Raw genomic sequence first — 20784 nt, forward strand, 5'->3', positions numbered from 1 at the left:
TGAATACTTTTCTGTGTCATTTCCCCTTGCATTAAGGGCAGTTAATATGAAATTTGTCTGTGCTCAGTTGGACTTCCTCTTTTAGAACCTTATTTTTTTGAGAAGTTCAGCAAAGTTCCTCTTCACATTTCCCCACTAAATTGGCCCTTGGAAATTTTGGGGGCACTCCAAGCTCCCCATTGAAGCTTTCCTCAGTAGGCACACATGACATTATCCCGTGCCTTGTTTGCCAGTCTTTGCCATAAGTTCAAGTTTTCCACCTCCCATGTTCCAAATCTCCAGGCAAGACAAGTGGTCCCTTGCCATCCAATGTCATGTTTTTGCAACATGAGATCATGAAACCATTCATCTTTCCTCTGTCCTAGCTTATCTCAATGAGCATGTGAACATGCTCTTGTTTTCCCCTGTCTTAAAAGCACTGCCTTGTCGATCTCCTGAGAAGCAAACCTTTCCTCAGAGCTTTATATGTCTGTAAAGGCAGAACCAAGCCAGGCTTTACCTGCATCAACTTACCTGGAATGGCTGCCAGCTGTTAGTTTAAGGCATACTTGTAGCTCTTTTGTGACAATTGGTCTTCATTTTCACTTTTCAGCACTTCTTTGTATTCTTTGCTACCTCAAGTCTCATGTTATCTGAGAAAGAAAGAGAGATGAGAACATTACAGATGATGGCTTTTCCTTTTTCCTTGGCCTCTTGATCAGAGCTGATAGGCTTATAAAAGTATCAGTAATAAATGAAGCTAGATTCACAAGACTTCCTGCCTCGTTGTTCACCATGCCTCTCAGCAGCACCACACTTCCGGCTGTCACACATGCCACAGCACTGGAGAGAAAACCACACAGCCATAAATTTCTCCATTTGCATTTGCCAACTGTTACAATGAGAGTCTGTAGTGGGAGGAAGTCCTGCTAGGTCAGCGTGTTGCCCGTCTCTGTGCTCAATTCCTAATTGGGGCTAATGCAAGGATGTGTTAGCCATGTGGGCTGGCACAGTGGCATAGAATGTACATGTAATGAGATAGGGAATCCAGAGGTTCCCCCATTTCCTTGTCAAAACTATGGATGTGAATTGCATCCTTGGACTCCCATCCTTATGTTCACACAATAAAGACTTGCAGATGATGATGCACTTGATCTTTAAAACGAATTCTCTCATTATTAGAATGGCTGATTTGTTTCTTTCCTTCAATTACAACATATTGTTCTTGGAAGAGCCTGATAAGAAAGAGCACTTACTATAGTAACTCGATGTTGAATTGTTTCTGCAGGCATGGCGCAAGCGCTGGTTTGTCCTCCGGCGGGGTCGCATGAGTGGCAACCCAGATGTTTTGGAGTACTACAGGACCAAGCACTCCAGCAAGCCCATCCGTGTGATAGACCTCAGTGAATGTGCTGTGTGGAAACATGCAGGCCCCGGGTTCGTTCGGAAGGAATTTCAGAATAATTTTGTGTTCATTGTCAAGACCACTTCCCGTACATTCTACCTGGTGGCCAAGACTGAAGAAGAAATGCAGGTGTGGGTGCACAGCATCAGTCAGGTCTGCAACCTCAGTCATCTGGAGGGCAGTGGAGGTAAGAGCAAAGCTGGAGCTCCTGTGTGCTAAGGGACAGCATGGGATGGTGTACCTCCACTGGAGAGCCATTGTAGGAAAATGGTACGATGTGCCAGGCCTGGCTCCTTGAAAATATTTTAGCCATCTAATTAACATCAGAGGTATTCTCAATTAGATACAGTAAAGTACTGGAAATGCCACATTGCTCTTTCACCTGGTCCTATGATTCAAACCCAAAACCCAAAACATGTAAAAGTAGGATCTACTCACAAACAGCACTGCAGATGTTTGCAAGGGAAATAAACTGCAAGTTTTCTCTGGACCATTTCTGGGTAGAGGAAACAATGGATCCAGTCTCTCTCACTCTCTGTCTCTGTCTGTCTCACTTGCTATCTCTGTCTTGCTTGTTTCTCTCTCTCTCTCTCTCTCTCTCTCTCACACACACACACACACACACACACACACACACACACACACACACACCACCCCTCCCATATCATATAGCAAATGCATTGTAATCCCTTTGTGGATTTTGTTGTTGAGCCCTGGCATTATTACACAATAACCTGATTCTCAAAATATGAAATTTTGAATTTAAATCTTCTTTTTTAATGGCTTATTCTAATAGACAAAACAGTACCCCTGAATCTGGACTACAGTTCCTTTAGTATTTCAGTAGTTACTGATTTTCACCATCTGGCACTAAAATACCCACATTAACAGTAGGTGGCAATGGGGAGTCTTATTTGCATCCATTCTTTCCTTCTTATGAACCAGCAAATGTATTCAGTAAGGCTTTTCAGTCACACTGCTGAGCTTTGAGAACATTCAGATAAAGGAAAATGAACTGATGGAAAGTTATTTATCCTTGGTTTAATCAATGAAGCATATTTGTAAAGTCACAGTCTGACCAATTCCTCCAGCCCTGCTGTTCCCTGCCTTCAGCTCAAATTATGTACATATTCATGCATCCTGGTACATGCTAACTTTGTTTCTTTTCTCATCCAGAATTTATACCAAAGCATATATAGGTAACATATATAGCTTTGCCAGTATCTAAAAAATACAACAGCAATAAAGAGCAAGGTATCGGACAAGCAAGTCTTGTGAATTTTCACATACAATAGCTTATCTGCATTGGATTCATTCCAAGGATCCCTGAAGCCTCGGATAGTGCCAAACTCTATTATTCTTTCTTTTTTTCCTTTTCTTTTCTTCCTTCCTTCCTTTTTTGTGTACCACTACTGGGACCTGAAGTCAGGATGTGAGGCATTGGCCCTTAGCTTCCTCCCTCAAGGCTGATATTCTTACTACTTGAGCCATACCTCCACTTCCAGCTTTTAGCTGGTTAATTGGAGATAATAGTCTCATGGACTTTCCTGACCAGGCTGGCTTTGAACCATGATCCTGAGATCTCAAACTCCTAAGTAGCTAGAATACAGGTGTGAGCCACCAAAGCCTGATTTTTTCTTTATTAAGTTAAAACACTTTCAACTTTTCCCTAGAGGAAAAGTTCACTTTATGATTTCTCTTTTCCTTATTCAAATTCCTAGCATCACTATTCTTCCACTTGGGACCGTTATTAAGCTAAATAACTGCTACTTTGAAACAATCATTGTGATACTATGGCAGTCTATTTGATAACTAGGAGGACTACTTACGTGACCAATGGGTGGGTAGTGTATGCAATGTGAGTACACTGAACAAAGGGGTGATTCACATTGAAGGCAGCACAGTGTGGATGGAATAAAATTTTATCAGACTACTCAGAATGGCTTGCAATTTAAAACTAATGAATTATTTATTTCTGGAATTTTCCATTTCACGTATTCAGACCAAAGTTTATTGTTGGTAACTGAAACAAAGAAAAGTAAAACTGTAGAGAAAAGGAATGACTATATAGTGTTTTGTCACTAACAACCATAAAATAATAATCATATTATGTGTACCTAGGCTAGAAGCTCTGTTAAAATGCCTTTGTAGCTGGCTTTGATGGTTCACTCCTATAATCCTAGCTACTTGAAAGGCAAAGATCAGAATAATCATGGTTCCAGGCCAGCCCAGGGACAAAAAAGTTCTGAGACCCCCACCTCAATCAATACTTAGGTGTGGCAAAATGTGACAGCCATACCAAATATCCAGGAGGCATGAATAGGAGCATGTCACACCAGCCTGACTAGCAAGCATAAAGCCTTGACTAGGATCAGTCCCCAGTACTATCAATCAGAACAAAACATTTCTGCATATTAACTTGTCTTATCCCCATACTAGTTCTATGGCACATATGTTATTATTATCTCTCCTCTGAAGAGAAGTAAACTTGGAGAAGGTAAGTGGTAACATGATGAGTAGGTCCTAGAGCCCATACTTGAACCAAGGTAGTTTAGGGTCTCTTTGACTCAGGAATCCTATACTGCCAGTTTGGCTCAAAAGAGAAATAAAAGCAGGCTTCTCATTGGCCTTTTCTGATCGTAATGTCATGATCTCAGGTGATGGAGAAAATGTTAGTCTTCTTGAGAAAGTATTTCCTGTTCTTTACTGATAAGAATTATTAATACAATTCTTTTCTTATGTGTTATTTGTCTGACTCTTCTGTTAGAATGTACTCTGATAAGATCAAGGTCTTTGTCTCAGATACATCATCAGGGTTAGAACAGTTCTAGTCACATGGTGGATGCAATACTAGGTTATATATACACGTACACTGTGTTAATAAGACTTTTCATTGCTTTGGCATATATCCAAGGAAAACAACTTAAAAAGAAAGATTTATTTTGGTTTCAAAGGTTTCAGTCTTTAGTTCACTTGCTCCATTGCTGTGGGTTTGTGGTAAGGCAGAACATTATAACAGCAAGAGCATGTGGTGGAGCCTTTGCTCACGGGCTTCCTTCTTCTTCCCCATTTGTTGCCAGGAACCCTGGTTTATTTTGAATGGTTCTTCCCACATTCAGGGCATATCTTACCCACTTAGTTAATTGTCCCTCAAAATGCCTTCACGGGCATATGGACAATGCAGTGAAGTTGAAAATCAAGATGATCACAAGTCCACTCCTTATCAACTTGACACCCAAACACAAGTCCTTAAACCATACCTAGTTTCCAAATAAAGACAATAAAAATGTCGTAACTTCACTCAGAATGATATAACTATCCTATGTACAATCAAAATCTCAACAGTTTAGGCATTGCTCAAAATTTGAAAGTCTCTACAGAAGCTCAAGTCTTGCAAAATTCAAAGAAACAATTTACATGGTCCTAACATACAGTGACAAAGAGTAAACATTCCTATTCGGAAAGGGAAGAATATGATCATAGCAAGCAAAGATCAGACCAATGAAAGACCAAAACCCAACAGGGCAAACATTACGTTCTATAGATCTTGAAACCTTGAAACCATTACAGAAAAGCTAGAGAAAACACTAGAACTTATTGGCATAGGCAGGAATTTCCTGAGTAGAATTCCAGGGGCTCAGCAAGAAAGAACTAACAAATAGGATTTGGTCAATCTAAAAAGCTTCTATATGGTGAAAAACAACAACAAAGCAAAACAAAAAAAACAGCCTACAGAATGGGAAATCTTTGAAATGTATGTCTGACAAGGCCTAATAAACAAAATATACAAGGAACTCAAAACAGTAAAACCCCCAATGAATCAATAGCCTAATTACTAAATAGGCAAAAAGCTAAATAGAGACTTCTCAAAGGAAGTAAAAATTACAAATAAATACATGAAGAAATGTTTAACATCTCTAGCCATAAAGGAAATGCAAATCAAAACAAATTGAGATTCCCTCTTGCTCCAGTCAGAGTGGTTATCATCAAGAATATGAACAAAAACAAATGCTAGTAAGAATTCAGGTAAAAAGGAACCTTCTTATACCACTGATGAGAATGAGAATGTTAAATTAGGGCAAACACCATGGAAGTCAGCATGGCAATTCCAAAAAAATCAAAATAGAACTACTCTATGATCTAGTAATACTACTCTTGGGCATTTATCCAAAAGATTTCATGTCAAGATACAATAAAAGTACCTGTACACCCATGTTCATTATTGCACTATTCACAATACCAAGTCATGGAAACAGCCCAGATGCTCTACAAATGAATGTGTCAATAAAAATTAGAATTAGAACTTTCTTCATCCATAATATATATCATTTGTAGAGAATTTGGTGGAGCTAGAAAAAATATATTGAGTGAAGTAAAATAGGCCCAGAGACAAAGGGGATATGTTTTTTCTCATATGTGGAAGTTAGATCTAAAATAGAAACATCTATGAACAGGGGTAGATTTCCATGGTGTAACCTCTTTGCACACTTAACAGGCAATTCAACAAAATGAATACCAGGAAGCTAAAACAGGTCTTGTCTGAGGGGAGTGCAAGTTAAAGACACAAGGTGGACAAATGGAGAGAGAGAAATGGTGGGCAGAGCTGGTCATAATACTCAATATATATATATGTAAAAATGGATCTAGGAAACCTTAGGGGACAAGTGGGGTTGGGATAAATGGGAAGAGGGGGAGAATGATGGAAGGGGTGACAGGACCAAGATGTACTGCACACATAAATGGACACCTTTTTGTACAATTCATTAAAGACAATAAAGAAATGATTTAGAAATCTGTAGGTCCGGGGCTGGGAAGCTGGCTCAGTAGTAGAGTGCTTGCCTTGCATGCATGAGGCCCTGGGTTTGATTCCTTAGCACCACATAAGCAAAAAGAAAAAAGCCGGAAGTGGCACTGTGGCTCAGGTGGTAGAGCACTAGCCTTGAGCTGAAGAGCTGAGGGACAGCGCCCAGGCCCAGAGTTCAGGCCCCATGACCGGACCCCCCCCCAAAAAATCTGTAAGTCCATGTCCAGCATCTGGGGAACAAGTTGTCATGCTGTGAGCTCCATAGGGCTGGGCAGTCCATCCTTTATATCCTCGCTAGCTGCAGCTTACATGGACTCTCTCTTGGGCTAGTTCTGTTCACTGCCTACAGTTTTCCTGAGTAGATGTTCTGCATTCCTGATATCTTGAGCTTCCTGGGGTCTCTATTATGTCTTTGGCTTTACCTTCAGTTTCATGCATTGTCCTCGCATAGGCAGCTGCCCTGGAACTCAAACTACCACATTTTGCCTAGCCTGGCCTGGCCTCCTGCATTTTCCTTTGACATCTACAGAGAAGCATCTGAGATCCTGCAGCTCTTAGATTCTGCATGGGAAAAAACAAAACCGGTGTCATGTGAATAATGGTGATATCTGCCACTAGTTCAAACTAGGTGGAACACACTACAATGACCTCTGAGAACCTGGGCAACTGCACTTGAAGTAATGACTTCCCTAGGCAGCCTAGCCAGCCACCTTAGTGGCATTCCCCTCAAAGGAAAGTCTTTCAAACAAGTTTAGACTTTCATACCATTGACCATGTAATGATGGTTGAGGTCACACTAATTCCACAGACGTCCTCAAGACATCTTTTCTACTGTCCTAGCACAAAGTACTTGGAGGTTGTTTGTTTTTTTGTTTGTTTGTTGGTCGTGGGGCTTGAACTCTGGGCCTGGATGCTGTCCCTCAGCTCTTCCGCTCTAGGCGAGTGCTCTACCACTCAGCTCTTTGGCTCTAGGAGAGCGCTCTACCACTTGAGACACAGCACCACTTCTGGTTTTCTGAGTGGTTTATTGGAGCTAAGAGTCTCACGGTCTTTCCTGCCCAGGCTGGCTTTGAACCGCGATCCTCAGATTTCAGCCTCCTGAGTAGCTAGGATTACAGGCGTGAGCCACTGGTGCCAACCTTACTTGGAGTTTTTAAATGGTGCTAATCTCCTTAAGAACCATAACTTCCTTAACCCCAACTTTACGTGGATTTTTCTGCCCACACTGCAAGTTTATTTGTTCTGCCTTTTGCTCTAGATTTCCACTATAAACCTACCTAACAGTAACTGTTAATAACCATACCATGCATGAATTCTGCCTTGAAATTTCCTACTCCATATTAATTAGTGCATCATCTTTAAACTTAACCGTATTTAATGTCCCAGTGTATGTACAGAATGCAGACAAGGTCTTTGCCACATATAATACACCACATGTAACAAAGGCTCCTGAACCACATTGTCACTCCTAGTTCCAATTTTCTGTGCTCATCAGTCTTTGTTGCTGTGAAAAATACCTGAAACCACTGAAATAGAAAAGAGATTTATTTTTTTCTCACAGTTTGGGGGTTTCAATCCATGGTCAGTTGGATTCATTGCTTTGAACCTGACATAGAACGACAGCAGGCATATTGCTCACTTCATGGAAAACAGGAAGCAAAGGGGCAGGAAAAGATATAGCACCCAAAGACTTGCTCCCATGACCTACTTTCTCCAGCAAGGTCCAATTCCTCTCACCACTCAATAATTCCACCAGTCCATGATGTGGTCAGAACCCTCATGATCCAATAACCTCTCAATTAGATCCACCAGCTGGGTACCAAGCCCTCAACACACATCTATACATAAATGTATGTGTAAGTATATAACATAGACTTGTTATACATAAATACATACATGTATATGTATATTTGTTGAGTGAATAAACAATGATGCAAGACTGCTGCTGAGGGCCATAAAGAGGCTGTCTGTAGACTATCTAACTGCAGAGTTTCAGGCCAAGAATGCTGTCTTTTTTTTTACTCTTAATTGATTCAACACTTCACTCTTGGAACATTGGCTTTCTTTCCCAGACATTGTTTATAGCTTGGGGAAATGGTCGCCTCCATCAGTACAAACACCAGCTGTGATTTGCATCTTCTATTTGGCTTCTTGAATGCTGTTTGTGAAATTTTGAGTGAGTGTTATAGCCATTCTTAAAAAACTAACCTGGGAAATGATTTCTCCAGCAGATTCCATGGAGAGCCTCTCTCGCATGCCCTCCTCCCTCAGGCCATCCCCTGCCAGCTCTCTTCATACTGTCCATGCTGCCAGCTCTTCTTTGCCAAGAAGTAACCCAAACACCAATACCATGACCACTGAGGAAACCAGAAGTGAGTCAGAGTTTCTCTTCCTTCCTGATTATCTGGTCCTGTCCAACTGTGAGACTGGAAGACTGCACCATACCAGGTACGCTTACACATGGGACTGTCTGAGCTGGGCCTTCTGCCATACTCTCCTCTGTTCTCAGAGCCTGAACTGCCTCCTCCTGCACAATTTGCTTCTGAGATGTGCTCAGTGCACCTGACAAAATCAGCCTGTTTAGTGGGACTGTTTTCTGGTGGGTGTGTCTGCTGTCACCTCTCTTCGTACCACTGATCACTATCAACCACTATGAAAGATGAAGCAGTATCCTAAACAAAATGAGTCATGTACTTTGGCATTGTGGCTTTCATTTGTAGCCTTTCATTTTCATATGCATCTGAAGCTTCTAAAGAATTTTTTTAAAAATCAACAAAATTTTTCCTGTACCAAGGGTTGTAGAAGGAATATGACTCTACAAGTAGAAAAAAAAAGTGGTACTGAAGGAATGGGAATGAGGCCCACATGGATGTTTTCATGAGTAGATGGGTACATAGTCAGATTTACATGCTTTTCTTCCCTCAGTCTTCCCACCAGATGTGATAGCTGGTCAAATTCAGATCGCTCATTGGAGCAGACTTCATTTGACGACGTTTTTGTTGATGGCCTGCAGCCACTACCCTCCAGTAGCTTGGTGCACCCCTCACGCCAGGGGAATGGATCTCAGGAGATGGCGTCCATGAGGTTCCAGCCTTCTGTGATCTGGAATAGAGAAATCAACTGTCCACCTAGGGATCACTTGTCTTCTTTACCACTGTTGGAAACAGCCTTAAATCCCACTGCTTGTGTGGATAAAAAACAAGCTATTTTGCCCCTTGGAGCAAAAGAACTAGACATTATGTCCAACAGTCCACCTCCCCGTCCCCCTAAGCCAAGTTATCTCTCTGAACGGCGCCAAGAAGAGCAGGTCCTGTGGCATGGGTATGGCAAGAAGCCAGAATGCAGTGTGGTGCCCAGAAGAATCTCTATCTCTGGTTTAGACCACGTGAGAACCTGGAAAGGTACGTGTCAAGTGTTATAATTCAGATACAGAGAGAAACCTGGGCAAGGACTACCAGCTTAACTTGGAAGAGTTTGGCTTTTTTTCCTGCTTGTACAGGGGTTTGAACTCAAAGCTTTACACTTGCTCAGCAATTCAGCTCAAGGAGAGCAATCTACCACTTGAGCCACAGCACCACTTCTGGTTTTCTGGTGGTTTATTAGAGTCTCACAGATTTTCCCACCCAGGCTGGCTTTGAATGGGGATCCTCAGATCTCAGCCTCCTGAGTAGCTAGGATTACAGGCATGAGCCACCAGCACCAGGCTTCCGCTTTCTTTTTCATGGATGGCACTCTGCTGTTTGAGCCAGGCCTCTAACACTTTGTTTTGGAGATGTAGTCTCAGGCTTTTTTGCCCAGGCTGGCCCCAACTATTGATCCTCTGTAGCTCAGCAACCTGAATAGTGAGGATTACAGTTGCGAATGACCAACACCCAGTTCACTTATTTATTTCTTTGATTTATTTTAGGAGTTTTGTAGGTTTCCTTACATATATCTGGTAGTATTTTGTTATATTTATACCAAATAAACACATTTCATTTTTGAGGTGTGTTGTTATAGATAGTAGTGTTTCTAATTTCAAATTCCATGGGTCATTGTTGGTATATAGGAAAGTGAGTGAATTTTATATAACTTTATACTCTAAAACCTTGCAATAATGTATTATTCCAGGAATATTTTTATTCCAAGAAATTTTTGTTGATTCTTTCACATTTTATATGATAATGATGTCATTTTTCCTTTGTTTCTTCCTTTCTAATGTGTACACTTTTAGTTACCTTTGTTTGTCATGTTGCATTAGCTAGTACTTCCAGTGCAGTGTTAAAAATTAGTGGGACAAGGGATGTCCTTGCTTTGCTCTTTATAGAGCAAATATTTGAGTTTCTCACCGTTAAGTACAGCTACCATCATACTTAATTGATTTAAAAAATCATGAATGAAAGATTTTTTTTAAAATCCCAATAAAGTTTATTGTAGATTTTCTTTATCAAGTTGCAGTTTCTCTTTATTCCTACTTTATTGATTTTCAAATATTGGACTAGCGTTGTATACCTGAGGTAAATTCCATTTGGCCCTCGTATATAATGTTTTTACATTGTTAATTCAATTTATTCATATTTTTAGAGGAATTGTATATCTATGGTGTGTGTGTGTGTGTGTGTGTGTGTGTGTGTGTGTTTGTGTGTGTGTGTGTCTTGTTTCCTTTTCTTTTTTTGCCAGTCCTAGGGACTGAACTCAGGGCCTGGGCACTGTCCCTGAGCTTCTTTGGTTCAAAGCTAGAGCTCTATCAACATAAGCCACAGCACCACTTCTGGCTTTTTCTGTTTATGTGTTACTGAGGAATAGAAGCGAGGGCTTCATGCATGCTAGGCAAGCACTCTACTACTAAGCCACATTCCCAGCCCTTGTTTCCTTTTCTTATATTCTCTTTGTCTGACTTTGGTATTATTAGGTGGTATCATTTGGCATTATTAGGTAGTATTCAGGATACCCTCTGGACACTTCTTTGAATTTAACAACTATTCTAAATTTTGGGTTTCATTTTCACACCCATCTTACACATTTCTAGTCATATATTAATCCAACTATCCTATCTATGGCTATGCCTGAGTAGCTGACTATGGCTACAGAAAATCATGGTCACTGATTCATGATCATAGATCTCAGTTGGGCCCTCAATGCGGCCACTTGATGTTGTTGATTCTCTGTCTACCTTGTTCTCCTGCTCACTGCAAAGAATATTTCAAACCTCTCCTCTCAACACCCTCCTCTACTTCCACCATGTCTAAACTCAGAGGAGTTATGTAATAAATGCAATAAGCATTTGTTAATTACCTGCTCATACTTGCTATCTCTTCCCTATTCATAGAGAGAAGATAGAGATTTCTATCTTCTTCAAAATCTGGACTGATTTGCCATGTGTTTGGGGAATGAGTTCTGACTGCTCAGCTAGACTCAATATCAAGCCAAGTGTATTGAAATTATGTGTTCTTGTTTCTCTCCATCTCTGGAGCTGAGCACAGACCTTGGAGAGTATAGGGTCTTGGACCCTAGTTTCTGTTGATAATGTCTTGCAGTTCTCATCACTCCAGCTTGTTTCTTGCAGCTGACATAGAAGGCCAATCCTTAAAACACCGAGACAAGCGGCTAAGTTTAAACCTGGTAAGTTTGGTATTCAGGTTCCTTTAAGATTAAGTTTAACCAAAAATAGCCTGCATTGTATCTGTTCCCTTAAAATCTTTTGAAATTCAGTTCGTGGAATCTCTAAGGATTCATCTATTTTCCCCTTAGGACTTCAGTTGGTTGGAGAATTACTGGACTTAGTGTTCCATAAGGACCCTAAACATTTTAGTAATCTACACATTGGCCAGGCGCCGGTGGCTCACGCCTGTAATCCTAGCTACCCAGGAGGCTGAGATCTGAGGATCACGGTTCAAAGCCAGCCCGGTCAGGAAAGCCCATGAGACTCTTATCTCCAATAAACCACTAAAAAAGTGGAAGTGGCACTGTGGCTTAAGCAGTAGAGCGCTTGCCTTGAGCTGAAGAGCTGAGGGGCAGTACCCAGGTCCCAAGTTCAAGCCCCACGACCGACCAAACAAAAAAAAAAGTAATCTACACATTGGTCTACTTGAGATAACAGACTTAAGCACCATATTATACTCAAAACATTTGCATGATAAGTTAAAAACCTTCAGTCTTCCAGCATCAAATCTAGGGGGGTTATCTTCTATTCTCACACATTAGATCTATGTGCAGAACTTTGGGTAGAGGCTTGTCTAAATTTCTTGAAGATATTCATAATTGTTGAGCAATCTGGAATTAAAACTATATGCACAACCTTTGTGGCCATTGGTAGCAGTTTCCATCATGAGTCTAATGGGTTCCTAATCTATTACTGTTCTCTTGCAGCCATGCAAATTTTCTCCAGTGTGCCCTGCAACTTCAGCCAGTACTGAAGACGGCTATGTGCCCATGAGCCCCAAGTTCACTGCCTCTGGTCTTGGAACCCACTGCAGCCAGGATGACTACATCCCAATGAGCTCAGGAAGCATCTCAAGCCTACTGCCTGAGTTACCTGCAAACTTGGAACCTCCTCCAGTGAACAGAGATCTCAAACCTCAAAGGAAAGGTAAGCACTTGGTCAGACCTGCTATGTCAGGGAGAAGAGCAAAAATACTTGAGGAGGAAGCACTAGAAGACTATCCCAAGAGCTACAAAGTACAAGGAAGAAATGGCCGAGATAAAATGGGAAGGACTGGGCACTTTACTGACCCAAACTGTAATGACAAAAGGACTTAGGGAAATTATAGAAATTGTGGCCCTAAATATGAAGCCTACAAATTCACACCACAGAACTCATCTTTGGCTGTTTCCAATGATGAAGATAGGTGATGATGAATTAGAATGAAAGTCATGCAGCATTTCCTCATTTAACCAATACTTGAATGTAACCACAGTGCCAGCCTTCTTGCAGCCAAGAATGACCTTCAACACCAATTTCTTAATATATTACATCATCAAATTCAATGTATCACTTATTTCTCTGTGCATACTCCTCAGCAAACCTGGATGTGGATGGTAGAAGACTTAAGAAATGAGCAATCTAACTCCTGTGCACACAGGACATCTTTAGCTTCTGTGTTACCACTTCCAGGCAGCCTCTTTGTTCTGCTACACTTCACAGACAGACATAGTGGTGAAAGTGGGAAAGAGAAAAGACAAGTCAAAGGGACTTCTTAACTTGATTCTTTTGCAACCTCATTTTCCCAGTAGGCTGTGTGATTACATGGACGCAATTGATACAGTAATTGTGGTCTTTTATAATCCATATGATCTGTTCTCAAGGCTGCTAAGGCCCCTACTAATGCCTGGTTCATCCTAATCATACCCCCTTGAGTTTGAAACAGACCATATTTGCCTGTTTGCCGAGCATTTTTTATGTGTGTAGTGCTATGCTAAGCACTGCATGGTTCGCAAACGTGAGGAAGAAAGAAGTATTCAGTCTGAGAGGAAGGAAAATATATAAAAAAAAACACCTGGAAGAAAAAGAATTATGAAGTCAGTACTAAATAGAAGTACAGACTCTGTCTTAGAGGTACAGAGGAAATAACTATCAATTCTGATGAGAAACAATTTCACAGGGGCCTTATAACTTTTAAGTGCCTATTATTGTTTTACTCAATTAATTTTGTATAGAAATACCATTCAGTAGAACTTTCTGTGGTGATATAAATGTAACTATTGAACATGTAAAGTGTGGCTAATGTGACTGAGGAACTGCAGTTTATTTTTATTTAATTTCAATACATTTGGTCATATTGTGATTATAAATAGCCATATATGTCTATTGATCACTGGCAGAGAGAAGTTTTTTGGTTGACTTAGGGCTGGATGTTCAGCAGGTAGGTACAAAAGTGGAATCTTGTGTGAGAAGGAATGAGTTCTGGGATGAGAGTGCTCATTGTGCTGCCAGGAGACACCTCCCAGGAACCAGGTAACTGATGTGCTCTTTCCAGCCCAGCCATTTGCCCAGACCCAAGGCACCTGAGAAAATAGTTGGACAATGGGAAGGTCACTGTCACAGGCTCAGGTGACCCAGAGAAGACTTAAGTAGTCTCTGTCCATTACAGTACAGTGGAGGAAGTAGAGAGCAAAGCAGTCAGATACCACTGAGGGCAAATACCAAGCCCTTCTCTAGATGCAGAGGCTACTTCAGTGAACACACCAAAAAGAGGAACCCATGAAATGCATGACCTAGGGTCTAATCCTGTCTGGAAGTCAAAGAAGGGCTCTCTAAGCAGGAGAAATTCAGCTGACTTGTGAAGATGAAGAACCAGGGACATAGGGAAGAATATTTTAGGCAAAAGAATCTGCAAGCAGATGATGTTCTGGAGGTGGTAGGAGTAGAACCTGGAGATTCTCTCTGCCTCTTAGACACATGGAGTGTCTGCAATGCATTTATATTCCACGTGGTCAGAGATTTTTCTTGGTCGTTTCATAGTATGTCTGAAACACCTAGAATCAGGCCTAACCAACAGGAGGTCTCAAAAATGTGTGTTGACTAATGAATGGTCTTACCTCCAGCAGGTAATGTGACCATTTGCTTGATAGTTGTTTGCAAGTGGAATGTTGCAGTTTATTATAGTCTTCAGGTTGTGGTCTTGAATCCCTGAAAATGAACTGCATTATCTCATAGCACGGCCACCTCCCCTGGACCTGAGAAACCTCTCCACCATCCGGGAACATGCATCGCTAGCCAGGACCTGCACTGTGCCTTGGTAAGTGTCTGATTGTCACCTCCAGCCTTAGGTCGGCCTCTTGTGGTTGCAACCCCCAAAGAAGGGGCTGGGTTTATTATCCACAGTCGCAAGTGGTTTTGTAGCACAAAGGATGGAATATGACTGGGTTTTCTGAGATTCAAGAGCCAGGAGCCAGGAACTGGAGCACAAATCATCTCTCTCATTCTCTCATCTCCTCTTGTTCCTTTGCATCTTCTAAATCATCTGTCTTTGCAAAACTCTTTTTTTCTTGTGGTTAAAGATAGCTGTCCTATAGATCCTGAGCTGATTTACAAGCTTAAATTTCAGTGCCAACAAACATGAGTTCTTTTTCAATCCAAACTCAGATTTCCTGAGAAGAAAGAAATGTAGAATTCTGTCACAGTGAACAGTTATGACACAGGGACAGGGCCAGGACTAATAGCTGACCACCAGAAGTCCAACTTTATGAATGTGGCATAAAATAGCTCTCAGAGATGGTGGGATATTTCATGAGTTGGGTAGAGAGACCCAAAAATCTACCTGCACTCACTCATCTACCATTTAGAAATTTCATTTGCAGAGTCCTGAGGCTAGCCCAGTAGTTTCCTGGTTCACAGCAAATACCACAAAGCACAATGACTTTGTAAAGCAGAATTCTGAAACGAGTAGTATTTCCAGGGAAAACTTCAGAGATATACAGACTGTGTTTCTCTCTTCAAGAGAATGATAGAAATTGTTCCACAGTCTTATTCTTGTCCTCTCAGAATGGTGACCATACCTTCTTGCTTTTCCTGGTTACTCTAGACACTAACAGACTCCAAAGAAGTAGGGCTTTTCCCTAAATAAGTGGGGTTATTTTGCGGGTTTCTTTTCTGTTTTGTTTTTGTTAACTGGTTTGTTTCTAGAAAGCTCATAAGCTGTATCAGATTGGGGACCTAGGAAAAAGACATTGTGAGCCATTTGCCCCAGAATGGAACAGAGCTGTTGGAAAGTCTCTGCTTCTTCAGAAATTGCTTGGGCCGGAAGGAAGTTGTGTCTGGAAGAGGAGGGCTCAAACCCCATGGGGCCATGTCAGTTCCTGGCTGCCTTTCAGAACAGCTGTAAGACATTGCCTTGACCTCATCTATATTTTTTGTTCTTAGCAATCGAACCAGCTTTCTCTCTCCAGAAAGAAACAATATTAATTCTGCAAGATTTTTTGCCAATTCTGTTACCAGAGAAGAGGAAGAAAGCTACATCCAAATGGTAATCCTATATTTTTCATGTTCTTTTTCTTCTCCCAGTCTATAGTCTTGTGAGTTCATTATAAAGAAAACACATCCCTCAGAAATCTCTGTGCAACCTTAAAACACTCACTTGATTATAAAACCAGGTCACATCTTTTCTAGATTACAAGTGAATCAATTTGAAGCTATTTTTCTTTCCTGCAATATTCAGATCCTCATGCCATTTTGAGGCCACAATATTTCAGGAGAACCCAGGGCTGAGGCCCATGTTATGACAAAATGAAAATGTCAGCAATTCTTTTCACCGAGGCTGTGGTGTTCTGTTTGACCCCGATAGATTTGTAATTTCCCGGATGTCCAGAGTCTAGGTTGTGAAAAAGCACATATTAGAGGCTCACTTTTATAAGAACACCTGACTCCCAACCTTCCTGGTGTGTCATAATCTCTGAAGACCACTGTTATAGTGTGAGTCCATAGATCTAGATGGATAGAGACATAGACATCCCCATCCTTTGGTTAGCCATTCAGAGTTGAAGAGTGTTAATAGCTACTTTCTGCCATGTTGTCCCTTCTATTCTCTTCATCTTGTATGCTATTAAGATAATAGGTTTTTAAAAATACTGTTAGAAGAAATTTTTGCATAACACTGTAGCTAGAACTGGGCCCATACTCAATTTAGAAATATAAAGAGAGGTTAAGAAGCAGAGAGAGCAATTAAGGGGGGAGGTATTCTGATGAAAACACAATATATGCATGTGTGAAATACCATGGAGAAACTTCTTGGCACAATTAATATACACTAACACAATAAATGCAGGAAAGGAAAACAGGTCCATTGAGGGTGAATATGGTTGAAATACTTTATATGCTTATGTGAACATAGAATAATGAAACCTGTTGAAATTGTTTGAAGAAGGAGCCGGGGGGTAAGAGCAATAGAAGAGATGGCATTAGTGGAGTACATTGTATGGATATATGGCAATATCACCATGAACTTCCACTTATCAACTAATGAGTGCTAATAAAATCTTTTCTTAAGAAAATAAAATAAAAAGCAAGAAATATAGCATTAGATTCTGTAGATAATTTGAGTGTGAACCTGAAATTTTGAAAAGAGATCTAAGGACAATATTCAAGGCATTGTTACAATCTGCTGTAGAGAAGACAATCTTCTCCTATACAACAGAATAAGAGGCAATTGAAAATCCAAAAATAATGCTTTCCCAGAAAGCGATAATTAAATGCTTCATTTTGCCTTTTTATTTATAATAATCATGCTGTAAGTGCACTTAACCATATGCAGATGGAAAATGACTCATATACAAATCTTACACTTAGTAATGGCCCTTGGGAAACTTCTAGAAGAAAACACTTCTATAAAGGATACTGAACAGCTGTGCTTTGTCTCCAGAGAACAGAGAGGGGAAGTAAACCTAAAATATAATGGAAGCAAGTGCAGAGTCATTCCAGACACCAGCAGTTTACTTCTGATCTTTGAGGTTGTGAGAAAGAGCAGAGGTTTCATTGACAATACAGTTAAGGATTAATTGCTTACCTAAGTTTGTAGTCAGTGGCCAATGATTGTTTGTATTCCTAAGTAATACAACATAGTAGTTGGAGAGCTAAGAGCACCTGTTCAAAGTAGCTGTGAAGAAACTGCCTTGTACAATTGTTCGTATAGTTGTTTAGGCTGTCTCAGTGCATCCAACTGTGTTTGCTTAACTTTAGAAACAGGAAAGTTGCTAATTACTTTGATTTACCTTATTTCTTTTATACCACATGATAGCACAATATGGTAGTCAGAAAATCATACGATTCCATTTTGATTTTGTGCACAATTGTATATGTTAATTTGTGCTCTTTGAGGAAAAAGTTTTGATCCAGTTATTATAAATTAAGGCTAGAGGTTGAAATATAACTTCTGTTTTTATTGATCTACAAGTTCTTTTATAGTTCTTTTAAATGTTCGTGAAATTATAGAAAATTTTAACAATAAACCTAATTTTAATGTGTTTTTTTCTACCCTATCAGTTTTTCAAACTTGTGATTTCAACAGTTTTGTAAGGCTTTTATAGTACAATTCTAGAGTCTTAAACCTCCCATTAAATTTTATCATAGTATAATACTTTTTAAAGTTTTTAAACATAGAATAAAATGGATTCTCTTGGTGTTCAATTCTAATTTGAATACATATACAAACATACAAATTTGAGTACCTAATACCATATTTTAGAATGTATGCTGAACAGTTTCATCTCTCCCAAATACTCTTATGCTACCTCTTTATAGCTACACCCTCTATGCACCACTAGTCCCTGGTAACCACTGATCTGTTCTTCATCACTATAGTTTTGTCTTTTTGATAATGCAACATAGACTTAAACAGTACATTTGTGGCTGGATTATTTCACTCAGAATAATGGCTAACATTCGTCCAAATTGCCACATATGTCAACAGTTTCTTCTTTTTTATTGCTGAGTAGTATTTCATTGTATGGATGTGCCACATTCTATTTATCTACCCATTGAAAGACTTTTGGATTCCTTCAAAGTTAGAGGCCATTAAAACCATTATAAATATTCTTTCTATTACTTCAGAAATATATTTTAGTATATTATACCTAACATAATATTTATTATTTTAACTGGTTTAGGTGTACAATTCAGTGACATTAAATACATTCACAATGTTGTATAGCTATCACCATGGTCCATCTGAATAACATTTTTTAATCTCAAATAGATATTCCCCTTCCCTCAAACCTCTGATCTTTATTCTACTTTCTGTCTCTGTGAATTTGCCTATTCTAGATCCTCTATAAAAGTGGAAGGAATTATATATTTGTCTTTTTATATCAGCATTCTTTCATTTAACATAGTGTTTTTAATTTGCCCATATTATAGCTTATATATTAATTTTACTCCTTAAATCTAAGTCATATTTAATTATGTGAATACATCACACTCATGTATCCATCCAATAATGGACATTGAGTTTGATACTATAAATATAGAGATAGAAGTGTACGTTTGAGTTCCCACTTTCTATCTTTTGGATATATATCTAGAAGTGAAATTGCTGGAGCATATGGACATTCCATGTTTAAATTTTTGAAAGAATCACAGTGGCTATACCATTTTACATTCTGTCAGCTGTATACAAGGGTTCTGACAGATTCAAATCCTATATCTTCACCATTTATTCCATCCACATTGCATAATAGGCATAATTATCAATATGCAGTAGCAATGTAATTGTGGTTATCATTCACCTTTCCATAATGACTAGTGATGTTATGCACCTTTTCAAGTGCTTGTTGGCCATTTATCTTTTTAGATAGATACTTTATATTTTGATTGAGTTGTTTATTTTTTGTTGTTCTTATTCAGTTGTAGGAAATTCTTCTATATTATGAATATTAATCCCTTTTTGTATGTATGCCTCATAAAGATTTTCCATTCTGTGGATCTTTTCAACTCTGGAATTGTGATACTTTCGGCATTTCTCTTTTCACTCAAGATTGCTTTAACTATTTGGGGTTTCTTTGAAGAATGATATTGAGGTTTTGATGGCAATTGCATTGACTTTATAGATTGATTTCAGTAGGATAGCTAGTTTACAATATGAATTTTCCCAATTTGTAAGCATGGGAGCTCTTTCCTAGTGTTCTCATCCATTTCCTTCTTTAAGGTTTTATAATTTATTGCAGAAATTTCTTGGCACCTTGTTTAAGTTTATTCCTAAGTATATTTTTGAGGCTAAATGGGATTGCTTTCCATTTCTATTTCTCCACCTGTTCATTGTTGGTATACAGAAAATTACTGATTTTTTTTATCATTCTATGTTGTGAAAGGTATTCATCAGATCTTTAGTGGAATCTTTAGTGTATTTTGCCTTTAGGGTCATATTATCTGCAGACAGGAATAATTGTACTTCTTTCTTCACTATTTGGATCCCTTGTATTTCTTTCTCTTACCTTATTCCTCTGGCTAGGGATCCAGTACTATGTTTAATAAGAATGAACACATTGTCTCATTGCTTACTTTAGAGGAAATGATTTTAGTTTTTCATCATTTAGTATGTATACTAACTATAGGTTTGTCACATAAAGCCTATGTTATGTTCAGTTAATTTCCTTCTGTTCCTGGTTTCTTCTGAGATTTTTATTATGCGAGAATGATTAATTTTGACAAAAGCTTTTTCAAGATCAACCAAAATGATGATATATTTTCATCTTTTATTCTGTTTCTATGCTGTATTATGTATCGACTTCCATATGTTGGACAACCTTGCATACCTGGAATGAAAGCAACTTGAACATAGTGTGTGACTTTCTTTTTAAATAAATATTTTATTGTGAAAATACTGTACAGAGGGGTTACAATTACATGGACAAGGTAATGAGCGCATTTCTTATCAAGCATTGTTTCCTCCTCCTTTGTTTCCCCTTCCCATCCCTTCCCATCTCCCCCCCTTACCACCCCCTTCACTCCCCCAATCCCCCTCCCGCGCCAAAGATGTATACTTCATTTTTGACATAACGTCTTGTGCATCTCATTGGTGCAATGGGTCCAACTGTATCCCTATTTAAGCAATTTGTTTTTTCCCTTCCCCTCCACAAATTATACCAACATCAAATACAGTGAAAACAGGGGTTATACTGTGGGGGA

General features: G+C 39.4%; 1 protein-coding gene across 1 annotated transcript in view; it reads left to right on the forward strand.

Annotated features, from left to right (window-relative positions):
* Positions 1-1267: 1267 nt before the first annotated feature.
* Gab3 (GRB2-associated binding protein 3) overlaps positions 1268-20784 on the forward strand; it is a 32928-nt gene continuing 13411 nt past the window's right edge. Inside the window, exons 1-7 of the mRNA XM_013035411.1 lie at positions 1268-1571; positions 8417-8636; positions 9114-9589; positions 11734-11789; positions 12537-12756; positions 14824-14905; positions 16030-16132. Of these exons, the coding sequence (XP_012890865.1) occupies positions 1307-1571; positions 8417-8636; positions 9114-9589; positions 11734-11789; positions 12537-12756; positions 14824-14905; positions 16030-16132 (1422 nt within the window). The 5' untranslated portion in view covers positions 1268-1306. The remainder of the gene's footprint in view (positions 1572-8416; positions 8637-9113; positions 9590-11733; positions 11790-12536; positions 12757-14823; positions 14906-16029; positions 16133-20784) is intronic.

Source organism: Dipodomys ordii, unplaced genomic scaffold, assembly GCF_000151885.1.
Source record: "Dipodomys ordii isolate 6190 unplaced genomic scaffold, Dord_2.0 Scaffold209, whole genome shotgun sequence".
Taxonomy (NCBI): Eukaryota; Metazoa; Chordata; class Mammalia; order Rodentia; family Heteromyidae; genus Dipodomys; species Dipodomys ordii.